We start from the raw sequence: 12,785 nt of genomic DNA on the forward strand, positions 1-12,785 counted from the left end.
GCTATTCATTGGACTTGAACTACTTGAATTTTAATTTTAAAAAAGTGGAAAACTTGGGGCGTTCTAAAAATTTTGACCGATAGTGTAAATTGAATATAAAATCTGGCAGCTATGAAACCTTGATCATCTGCCTCTGTGGCTGTTTGGGGCCAAGGGAAGTCGGGTCACTTTCATATTGTAAAACATCCCAAGACAGATTGAAGAGAAAGGCAGCAAATCCATTTTAACTGATTAATATTTATTCAGAACTTAACTTTTTAAATGGTTTTGCTTGTCTTGCTTCTCCAAAAACAAATCACAAGGTTTATGAAACTTCTGAATTAAGCATCCAGACCTAAGATCTTTCTGCCTGCAGCTAGGATCTTGCATCTTACCACTAAATGTTAAAAAGTATGTAATTTCACTATTTCCCTTTTATAGAAAATGGGTTCTATTCTGTATTCTATTCTCCTGTTTGTGTTTTTATGAGAACTTCTTCTTTATTTAATCAGATCTAAACAAATTATGATTCACATAGACTGAGTTTTTCAGATTTAAACTAGTCAGTTTGATGAAAATTGCATTTCTGTCTAATTTGAAAGGGCACACATGCATATGAAAAAGTATAATACCACAGTAAACAATAAACAGTTAAAGAGTCAACAATCAGTTACAGTAATGAATAAATAAACAGTGGAATATACAATAAATACACTATGTTTCAGTCTCTTGAATGCCTCGCAACTAATCTGCCATGCAACACACTTTGATTCATTCATCAGCATGGCAACAATTCCAATAATGAACTATCTTGAGCAACAGGAAGAACAAGGAGTCCTGCAACAGATGGTGAAGCCCCCACAAAGTCCTGATCTCAACATCATGGAGTCAGACTGGGATTACAAGAAGAGACGGAAGACACTGATGCATCATAAATCCACAGAGGAACTGTGGCAAATGTTCAGAGATGTTTGTAACAACAAGCAAAAAGGAAAAACACCCTGGTTACATTTAAATGATCCATTTGGCGTGACCTCTTCTCTCATTACTGCACTCTGCATTAAGTCAACTGATCGGTAAAAACTCTTTACTGCGTCTTGGCTTTAGTTTTATAGCCGAAAACGTTTGCAGCCCACATCATCCATAATCCAGAGACTCACGAACGCACATATTCACAAATACACACAGAGACTGAAATAGCTGCAGCTACACATGCACAGACATGTAGACTAACTCTCCTGTTGCTTTCTATGACCTCCGCTTTAGGAATTCACACTTAGGCAGCCATGCAAGTGACCTACTGCATCTAATGCAATAAAGGAAAGTTGCGTATTTGAATAAAAATGTCTCTATATTTAAACAATAAAGTCATGCAGCACACTGACTCAGAGCGAAGGCCTGTTTGTTTCGGCCTATTTGTGTGTATGAACTGAATCCACAGAGTTGCTAAAAACACTGGGCACCTGTTCCCCGGATCCCACCGGGGGAAATTCCACTCCGCTGTGTGTGCATGAGTGTGTGTGTCTGTGACAAGAATGTTGACACTCGACTTTCCTGTCTCACGTGGACGCAGCGCAACATCACTTCCTTTACGACCCCCCCTATTTAAAGGCCGGTGTGGAGCCAGAGAGGCTTCAGGAGGATTAAAGCCAAAGTCCTCGCACTCTTCACACCAGTGGCTTCACCCACTGACCGACTGATGGTCTGGAAAGCTCCGGATGTTTCCGTGAAGATCCACCGCGGCTATAAAGGTTGAGGTGCGCCTGTGATAATTTGGAGAGTTTCACTTTGCAAGCGTGGAAGCTGGAACCGAAAGAAGTTGAATATTCATTCAGACAGAAGCAGATCACGTCAGCTTTTCCAACAGAAGACGAGAACCGTTTTGAGAGATTTAAAGAGTCGTAAAGCCTTTCACATTGAGCTAACTTCTCATTTTTTGGAAACACTTTGGCTTTCTTGCAGACAGACCCACACTGATTGGGGAAAAGTTCAACACAGAAACAATCTTTGTGAAAAACATTATCCGGAATCATCACCATGAGCAGCGGTGGGACCTCCACTGTTTCACCACAGGAGCCACAGGCTTTCAAGCGGGCGGTACGGAAGATAAAATGTGCCGCCATGGTGGCCAGTTTGGCTAAGAGTTGGCAGGGTTGGGCTAACGAGCACTCCGACAAGCAAGACTGCATCCCCAGCGGATGGATGCCTTCATCTGTGGAGGAGGAAGACAAAAGAGAGCGCAACCATGTAGTCAAACTCACTGTCACCCCACGAGTGATCGCAACAGACCCCAACGAGTCCAGTGGGAATAAGATCCGGACCTGCTCCGTGACCAAGACCATCCAGCCCAAACGCAGCGAGGTCAGCAGCAGCGATTTGGTGAGCGCCATCCGAGGCAAGATGGAGTCAGGTCCTGAGGAGAGCAAACCGTTCCTGGGCAACGAGTCGCCGACAAGACGCCGCCAGATGAGGGCGCTACAGAATGCAGGAGGAGGAGTGATCCAGGAGAGGAAGCACATGCTCCAGGAGAAGAAGCTGGGATCAAGGAGCAGCAGTGTGGACACGGAGGACAGCGGGCTGGGAGAGGATGGTGGGCTCAGTGACAACAGTGAATCGAAAACCGAACAGAACGATGTCCAGCACAAAAAACAGACCAACAAGCCCAAGGTAGAGTCAACAAACCAAACAAAGTATTCAAACTTGATCATACAACAACATTTTGTAAAACAATTTCAGTTTAATCTAACTACGACACTAGTCAAATCAGTACTTTTACGTTAACAATGGATCACAGATGCTTGAATTACCTAGTACGAGATTTACCCCAACATTTCAGCTTCCCTGACTTTTTTCGACTCCTCACTTCAATGAGTGGTTAAATGAAAAATTGATTAGTTGACCAGTTCTGTTTCTCTCAGAAACTTATCAATTAAGTTTACAATCAAAGGACAGTTAGTCAATATCTGGTGAGCACAGTGGAGGCTGTAGCTGCTAAATATTGGACTAATATTCATCAGGTGGTCTTACATCTCCAAATGAATGACAGTTTTGTCCAGTGACTGCTGGACATGTAAATGGACTTTATAAGGAGATGACATATCCATGTCTGCTGCCCTGAAATGGCGAAAAACTGGTCTTGCAGAACTAAACCTGAGCTTAAAATCAATGAAATACCAATTGAGTTAGTAAACCAAAGACCAATAAACCATAGAATCTGTTGCAAAATATTGGCATTGATACCTCTAACAGCACTATATCAAAAGTATTTCTCCACTCAATAGAAAACATCCTTTACAAGCCATCAAATAATTCAAATAACTCAGAGGGGAAAAGCTGCTTGGGGCTACTTTTTGTAATTTGTCCTTATAAAATATGAAAAGACAAGCAAAGGCACAAAAGGCCAAACACTTGGCTCTTGTTTCTTTGGCTAACACCCAAGCCTCTTATTTTGTGGTAGAGGTCATTTGTAATTGGTGCTTTGCGTGTTTGAGTGTTGTTGGTGACAGCCTCATGGAAGAGCTAATATGACCTTGCGTAACTGCTCTTAAATTGTTTTTTTTTTTTTTTTTTAAACACGAGGCGTTACATTCTATGCAATTTTTCACAAGACATTTTGACTTTCTCCTGTCTGGTTCCTACATCTATATTAAAAGCTTCTCATGTCCCGAAATCAAACTCACAGCAGATAATAAATGCCCTAAAATAGAACATAAGTGTTCTCACTCAAGTCACACAGCGTGAATAAACAAGTTTAAACAGAAGTGCCTTTGATGTCACCTGAAGAAATCCAACTCCCCCGTGGACACCAAACAGTGTAACAGTTGCATAACTCCGACGCTAAAATCTCTCCTATAAAAGGCAAAAGAAGCCGGATGGTTGACCGGACGTGGCAAGGTAGGTCGCAGGAGAGAAAGTCCAGCTCATAAAAGCACATTCTGGCCCGCAGCGCAATGGAATATATGTAAATAAATATAGTCACACTCTGCAACGTGTTCTTCAACCTGACCTTCAGGTGGAACAGTCAGCGGGAGGAAATCGGGTGAAAGGAGAGAGGGCAGGGAGGGACATGGTAACAAGAGCTGCAGAGACACATAGATACTGCAACACGAAATATGAGGAACTGGCATTTAAGTTTTCACTCATTTTATTCATATATATTCAAATTAGTTCATATAATGTACTGCAAATGTCTTTTGAATTACGCTGGTTTCATAAATGTATTGCACGTCTTAAATAACATGCAAATGAAGATGAAGAAATGACACTAATCTTGATCTGATTGGCGCTTTGCCTCAAGTGCAGAAAAACACTGTGTTTGTCTGACTAAGGCATCTTGGATTATTTGAAAGCTGAGATTTTGATTTAAGAGTGCAGCTGATTTCTTGGCAACCCGGCCGTCAGTCTTTAAAATATTTTGGCCACATGAAAATAAGCAAAAGCTCTGCTTTGGTCTCCAACAACTCCTTGGAAACAGATTGGCCTTGTTAGATATTCTGCTTTCCTCCACAGTTTGTCACTTTCTCTCTCTGCAGTTTGCTGTCACACAAATAGCTTTTGATGGACTTTCATTTAGCTAAAATCAGATCCCTGCCGCAGCTGTTGATGCAGCAAAAACAAACCAAAGCCGTGCACCATCAAGTCAAACTTTTCTGCAGCCATGAAAGCAGCTATAGGAGGCTACAGGGATGCTTTGAAAATTTGCACCATACTCTAATTGTGCTGCATTTAAAACAAAGGGAGGTAGAGTTTTCGTAGAAGTAATACCAAGAGCCCACAGCCTTGCAAGTAGCGTTAGCAAGCAGCGATCGTGCCAAATGCTATCAGCACGCTAATATGCTCATAGCGACAACCTTTAGCAGGTATAACGTTAACCATGTCCACAATCCCAGTTTAGCATGTTAGCACGCTAACACTTGCAGATCACATTTTGCACCTTTAATGCAAAGATCAACTGAAAAATACAAGAAAGACAAATAGAAATGTCAATCTGAGTGTGAAACAAAGTGGTGACCAAGATTCATAAAGCCATGACTTCTGCAAGAGTAGTTAAAAAAGCTGAAAGACACTTCATTGCTCCAACTGTGTCAGTAATTTCATTTAAGCAAGTGCATCAAAAATATTTGCAGCAAACTGAAGTTAAATATCAAATGTACAAATGGACATATGAAAAGAACCAAAGAAAACACAGAAAATTTGAGGATCAGAGGTGTCATCACATTTAAAGGTTGACAGAGGGTCATGGAAGGTCTCTTGGTGACAAGTCTTTACTTTTCATAGAGCAAATACCAAAGAGATCTGATGACACTGATCTGAAGGCCTGGCAAGCTGAGGAAAATACCGAGAAGGAAGGAAAGAGAGAGGAGAAGACATGGGGGGGGGGGGGGGGGGGGGAGGAAATACTGGGAAGAAAGGGATAAATGAAATAGATAGACCAGAGAAAGAAGAAGAGGAAGGAGAAAGGTTAAATTAAAGCTTAAATTGGTAATTATTAGCACTGTTTCCACAAAAAGGTCAAACTTATAACTGTAGCACAGCAGATGCAAATTTTGATGCATTTGCTATATTAAATGCACAAAAAACAGCATGAAGCCTTGGAAAGCTCTCAGGAGGCACCAGCAGACCATCTGCTTTGGTTTTAAAACCTATTTCTGGAAGGTTGTAAAATATGTTTTTTGAGCATGCTGCTTTATTTGGAGGAACATATTCCCATTAGTATGTCTGAGTGCAAAGCAAAGGCCAAGCTGAGGATCAAGTTCACCAACTGGAACGGAGTTTATTTAAAGATTGTGGGTTACTAATCAGCATAAGCATATAGCGGCTGAGTCAAGGCAGAGAATTTGAACAATCTGGAGAAAGTAGCTGGAAATATGAGAGCGGTGGCCAAGTTTAGAAAACCTTAGAAAGAGGTCACTTCTAGACATCACTGTTTGTGTTTTAGAAGGAACCATAATTGGACCAGATTATGATTTCGGTACTCGGGTTACTTGGATATAGTCCTCAGGTCTTCTTCTTCTTCTTCTTTTCCTTTCGGCTTTTCCCTTCAGGGGTCGCCACAGCGAATCAATTGCCTCCATCTAACCCTGTCTTCTGCATCCTCTTCTCTCACACCAACTACCTTCATCTCCTCTTTAACCACTTCCATAAACCTCCTCTTTGGTCTTCCTCTAGGCCTCCTGCCTGGCAGTGGGAAACTCAGCATCCTTCTACCAATATATTCACTCTCTCTCCTCTGGACATGTCCTCAGGTCAAATACTTAAAAAAGCCCCCAGTGACCTGACAGTGATGCAGCATGTTTATTCGCACTTTTTCAGAATTCGTTTGTAGCCTAAACCAACCACACACTGCTTTCAGGAGAAATTATAGAGAAGTGGATTCCTAACTTCTTGAACCCACAATAACAGTGCTACAGTCGCACAAACCAACTATCTATGGCAGGTGTTGAAGCACACAAGCATTACGTGCTGTTGACAGCTGACAACAAAAAACACAACAACCTCACAATCAACGTCAATCAATATAAGCCAATGATATTATTTTAGGATAATGTAATATAGACTAATAGCAGATGGGTTCTGTAAAGCGTCTTGAAAAAATTTGACCTGTATTTGTAAATAAAATTGAATGGAACTGAATATGGCAATCAAAGAGAGCTATATGTAGAAACGGTAGTACTAAGTAAACATACAGGATGTGGAAGCAGCAGACTCACGGGTTTCATTATATTTTGTAACAATAATGGCTAAAATTAACTAACTGTGTTTAAATTTAGTTGATATATGGAAGGCAGCTCACAACCAGCTTCCATTGTCTCTCAACCCAAACTTACAAATAACCCCCACCACAAAGTTAAAGTCCAACGCTTTGTCCATCCGACCTCTACCCCAACAAACTCCCTGCAATGCAAAAATGTAGCACTTTATTTAATCAACAATTCCAACTATCACGTAGGTTTGACAACAAAGACAAGGATATACTAAAAAAAAAAAAAAAAAAAAAAAAATATCCAGGAGACAGTTTGGTTGTCTGGGTTCATTTCCAAATACTGTGGATCTGAGAATTTCTCCTCATCTTAATGCATGATTCTGGTTAAAAGTCTGCAAAATCTGAGCAGAAATCCAATCTGGACATTGTTAATGTAGTAAATGACTATTTTGGCTGGAAATGGCTGATTTTTAATGGAATATCTCCATAGGGGTACAGAGGAACATTTCCAGCAGCCATCACTCCTGTGTTCTAATGCTACATTGTGTTAGCTAATGGTGTTTAAAGGCTCATTGATGATTAGAAAACCCTTGTACAATTATGTCAGAATAAAAGTGCAGGTTTTCATGGAAAACATGAGATTGTTAGCCTAGCCATGCTACACCCATGTTTCTGACGGCACAAGGGTCTAGGGAAGCTCGACAGGGAGGGAGGCAGGCTAAAAGGTTGTCTATCAAATCCCTCTGCAGCAATTGGGTAGGTATACAACCAATCAACGCAACGAATACAGGGTTCTCGCCAGGATTTTTTTTTCAGCGTAACGGCAGGTCCTCCTGCACGCGCGCGCGCGCAATAGACGGGAACGCGCATGCGCAATAGACGGGAACGGGTCAATCGACAGGAAAGTACGGCTGAGGTGGGGAGACATAAATTAACCTAGATAGGCACCCAGTTGATAAAAATAAACGCACATGGCGTTATCTGTCAAAATAACAGCGCAGCGGCCCTAATCACAGTGTTAACCCTTCCTGGTCGGCCAGGTTGGTCAGGAAGCCCGGGGTTAACCCCCTTCACTTCCTCAGCAGCCGTAGAGGCAAAGACACAGGAGCCCAGCCACATCAAAGAACACTGCAGCCTTTATTGTCTATCAACAGTGGCTGAACCACACAGTAAGGCCAACCCAGCAACTGCACACCTTCTCTCCTCCTCCGACTGCACCGACCATAGCACCGACTGCCGTCTCTCTCACTCGCTCTCCCCCTCCCTCCCACACACACCCTGCTCTCTCTCCCTCTCTCATGACGGAGCCACACACTCTCATAACAACAGCGTAATCTTTGAAATGCGCTGGCGTAGCGGCCCTAATCACAGCGTAATCTTTTAAACTGAGCGTAACGGCCCGTTAGACAGTGTAACGGGCCGTTATGGCAGCGTAACGGGCCGTTACGCTGAAATGCGCTGGCGAGAACCCTGGAATAGGCTGACGTAGTTCCGAGAGCACCGGCGGATTGTGGCTAAGTCCCATTAGCTTCCCAACCAGCCGAGCCGCGGAGCCAACTGGTATATTAAGGATTTGCCATATCCCTTCAGCATAAGTCCAAATACGTCTTTCTTCTCAATGAAACACTTAAGTGCCGTCCTTTGTTTATCTTTCAAGTTGAATTTTAGCTTCAAATCTTTAAGGACTGTGGCCAAAGCCGAGTCGAAAGATAACTGTTTATTGTGCTCTGGTTGTTTCTGTCAGAATCGTCACGCCTCTGTCGTCACTTCGTTACGCCCGCCTTCTGACTCTACACTTCATGGTGATTGGTCCGGCCAGTTTTAGGAAAATCCAGCCTCGAGCCTTATGGAGGGTAACTAGACCCACCCTGGCAGAGAATTAAATTTGTTGCCGTGGGTTGTCTAGCGCGGCTAGGCTATGAGATTGTCTGAGTGACCCCAAACTTTTGAACGATAATGTCAGTTAAGTAGATACAAATCCATACATAACATGTTTTGCATGGCTCATTTGTTTTCATAAAAGTTACTCTAATTCAGTGGCGGCTGGTGAATTTGTCTCTTGGGGAGGCGCACTTAATTTACCAAACCAAACAGCAGAGTCGGCAACACTGGAATACAAGAATTGATGTAAATTATGTTCACAGCCATTTCATGTGCTATGAGGGTACAGCTAAGCACTACTGCTGAGTCAAACAGACAATTAAATGCACGTAAATGTTACCAGCTAGTGAATTTGAATTTATCTCCCCAGTGTTTGATATGATTTGCTCCAGATAAGGTGTAATTGGTACACACAAACCCTTCAAATCTCCTTTTCTATAATTAAACAAATTAAGAATGTATAAATATCCAAATCTATTTTTTACTTCATAAGTAAAAAAGAAACAATTCATTTTTCCGGCTTCAAAGAGTGCCAAGTGCTTCTTCTGTCCAGCAAAATCTTTGGAACAACATATTTATATTTACATACTCAAATAAACAAAAACAAATCCATACCTGTGAAACCAACAAACATTGGACATTTTGTTAAAAAAACCTAACTATAAGGCTTAAAGCAGACAGTGCTTCTGTGAGCTGACTTTTACATTAACAACCTTACATGACAATGAGAAAACAGCAAATCTGCATATTTAAGATCAAAGCAATAAAAAATTGTCACTTTGCCTGAAAAAAAAATAGTGAAACCATTAGGCATTATACTATGTATAACTCTGCATGTGACAAATAAAACCTTCTCTTATCTTCGGCTTTGAGCCCAAAGTGCTTCTGTCAACTAACATTAAATATTTACAATGAAAATAAAGAAAAACAGTAATTCCTCAGATTTCAGAACATATGAAAATCAACAGGCTTTCAGGCTAAAGTGCCACTTGTGTCAACTAACATTTCTATTTACATTATTCAATGACAAAAAAGTAAATCCTCACATTTTAGAGATTAAAGCCAGCACCTCTACATCTGTGTTATTTTACTTTCTCGGAAAAATGCTTTAAATCCGCCATACCTGTCTGAATCCAGGCTTGATCAGTTCCCTTGGTTTGAAAAAGCAGGCAAGGGAAGCAAAATAAAGTACCTGCCTCACTGCATCCTGTCCAGGCCGTTTGCATTTTTCAGAGAGATGTTTCAGGTCTCTGACCCCCATTGTTGTCCACAGAACTTCAGTGCCAACACTTTGAAAAAGCAAGCAGGGAAAGCAATACAGAGCATTGCTAACTTCACATCCAGCTAGCCAGCTGTGTTTAGCATAACACAGGCGGGAGAAGCCCCGGGTGTAACTCCGTCCACGGTCACTTGCCTGCTGCTGGATTTGTAAATCAGGTTGCTCCGGTCCGAGCTCCTTTATCCTTTTTTTTCCTCCAGCGAACGCCTCGTAAAAGGATCATTTCGTAAAGAAACAACCGAATTTTCTTTTGCTGCCGCAATCCTCTTCTGTCTTGTTGTTGTGGTCTGTCTGTCTCTCCGTATGTGTCTGTGTACGCTGCCAGGGGTGACTTTGATTGACAGGTATCACGAATCAATCAGATCAGATGAAAAATGACCACCCAAACGCGCTGATTCGCCAGGGACGCAGAGAGCTGCGCCCGGAGGACAATCTTTAAGTAACCAATTAGAGACCAGTATTAAGTCACATGAAAGCCAAAAGTTTTAGAATGTACATACACACTCATTTGGCAGGCGCCCCTCACTATTGAAACGTGTAAAACAACCCTGAAAAAAAACCCAATATGGAATGGAAAGGCTTAAAAAAATAAAAATGAGACCCATTGAATGAGTGAACACTGTGCAGATGTGTTAATTACTTTAAATACGTATTTATGTTTACTGTGTCAATACCTTTTTCACAAAATCTTGATGGGGGCGGCGCCCTAGCGCCCCCTATTAACAAGCCACCACTGCTCTAATGTTAAACTTGCCTGTTTACCTGCAGATTAAGATCGCCACTATGGGCGACATCAAAAGCCGCTGGCAGCAGTGGTCCGAGCAGCATGTAGAGGGTCAGAAGCTCAACCCCTTCAGCGAGGAGTTCGACTACGACTTTGCCATGGCTCAGCGCCTCCGTAAGGGTGACTCCGGCTATGGTCGACCCAAAGACGGATCCAAGACGGCGGAGAGGGGCGACCGGGCCCAGAAGCACATCCACAGGGAGATGGAGGAGATGGTGTGGATTATCAGAGACATGGGCTTCAAGGATAAAGAGGGGAGGACCATCATTAGCTTCGGCCGCCTCTTCGACCGCTACGTGAAGATCTCGGACAAAGTGGTGGGAATTCTGCTGCGCTGCCGCAAACACAAGATGCTGGACTTTGAGGGGGAGATGCTGTGGAAAGGACAGGATGATAATGTTATCATCACACTGAGAGACTGAGGACTGATGTAATGTCTCAAGAACATTCACACGTCTGCAAACGAAACTACATATCTGACACATTGGTTCTTCTAGACCAGGGGTCGGCAACCCGCGGCTCCGGAGCCGCATGTGGCTCTTTCAGCCCTCTGTTGTGGCTGCCTGTAACTTTGGAAAATAAATTGTTCTGCCTTTCAGGCGCGTTTCAATGCATAGAGAGTTTTATTGTGAAATTACTGCTCTTATTTTGACGTGTCACTCCACCGGATATGCTGCGGTTTTCCCCTGGGACATGAGAGCGCAAAGTTGACGCAGAGAAGATGGAGAAGCGACGCCTGTAGTTTCACATCGTTTGTACTCAAGAATGGCAAGCCTGTATATTAAAGCTCCACTTCACGTCTTGTCTTTCAGTCAAAAGTACTCGTGAGTACTAAGGTAAACTACGGATAATTGTTTTGCTCCGTATCTACTCTTTGATAGGGTAATACACCTTACTCGCAAGAACACGTCCAGCATCCAGGCAGCAGGTCAGAGAGTCAGAGGAGTGTCGTCTTGGAAAATAGGGCAGCGACTTACCGGAGAAAAGTTATTAGCTTAAGATAAATAGATTTTACAAGTTAAATAGACATTCGCAAAATATTGATTTCCAAGTAAGATAAATATTAGTGGTAGGACACAATTAAAAAAATTAATCTATCTAATTAGAGGCTTTGTAATTAATTAATCACGACTGATTAACAAGGGCATAGAGGTAAAAAGCGATATATGCAGTGTTGTCTTCATTTTAAATGCCAAAAGGATTTTGCGGCTCCCGGTGTTTTCTTTTCTGTGGGAAACAGGTCGAAATGGCTCTTTGAGTGTTAAAGGTTGCCGACCCCTGTTCGAAAGAGACAAACCAATGCTACATCAAACACAAGAAAAATGAAGGAATGGCTGCAAGCAATTAAACAGTGTCATTAAAGTTCACAGATAAAACACTGTATACACTGTAAAAAAAAAAAAAAAAAAACTTCATTGGATTTTACAGATTTTTTCACCAATATTTTAAAGTACATACAAACATCAATAAAATTATTTTTATTTTAAATTTGATACAATTAACAGGAAAATTGTAATTCGACATAAATGTTCTTCTTAAATGAGATTTATCTTGTGTAATTTTAACAAGAAATGTTATACCGAGTTGCAATTATTTTTTTTTACACGTATGAGTTTCCTTAATTAAACATCAAGAAGCTGAAAAATGCTCATGAACATATGTAAAATTAAGGATTTTTTTTTTTTTTTTTTTTTGTGAGGTGGTAATATTTAAGTTGTTTCTTGTAGTATTTTTTTGGCACTTCAGCTGCAGGAGAGTTATTTTTATGTTGTTTTTTACAGTGTACCTACCATGCTAATTATATACACAATATGCACAAAGAAAATGGACAAAAAGACAAAATCTTAAAAATACATATACATATTCTTTATGTTTTGTTTTCTTGGAATACATAAATTATTTATAGGCATGTGAGTGTACACAAGGAGGCTACACACACACACACACACACACACACACGCACCAGAGTCATTACTTCTCCTCATATACCTGAGAATGAAGGGAAGCTATCTTTAGCATGCTAACCATGCTCGCCTTGCTAACTATGCTAAATGTTAGAAGCCTTGAGAATCCACTTTAATGCCAAACACACTCTGAGGCGTCACTCAAATGAGCTTCCCTCATAACTCACGACAGAAATTAAAATAGTCCTTTAGTCC

General features: G+C 41.5%; 1 protein-coding gene across 1 annotated transcript; it reads left to right on the forward strand.

The window, feature by feature from the left end:
* The first annotated feature begins 547 nt into the window (after positions 1-547).
* On the forward strand, positions 548-12,018 carry abraa (actin binding Rho activating protein a). The gene is made up of 2 exons (XM_022208392.2): positions 548-2,646; positions 10,611-12,018. The coding sequence occupies exons 1-2, from the start codon at positions 2,017-2,019 to the stop codon at positions 11,046-11,048; spliced, it is 1,068 nt and encodes a 355-aa protein (XP_022064084.1). The 5' UTR covers positions 548-2,016; the 3' UTR covers positions 11,049-12,018.
* The last annotated feature ends 767 nt before the right edge of the window (positions 12,019-12,785 follow it).

This window comes from Acanthochromis polyacanthus, chromosome 5 (assembly GCF_021347895.1).
Source record: "Acanthochromis polyacanthus isolate Apoly-LR-REF ecotype Palm Island chromosome 5, KAUST_Apoly_ChrSc, whole genome shotgun sequence".
In the NCBI taxonomy this organism is placed as follows: domain Eukaryota; kingdom Metazoa; phylum Chordata; class Actinopteri; family Pomacentridae; genus Acanthochromis; species Acanthochromis polyacanthus.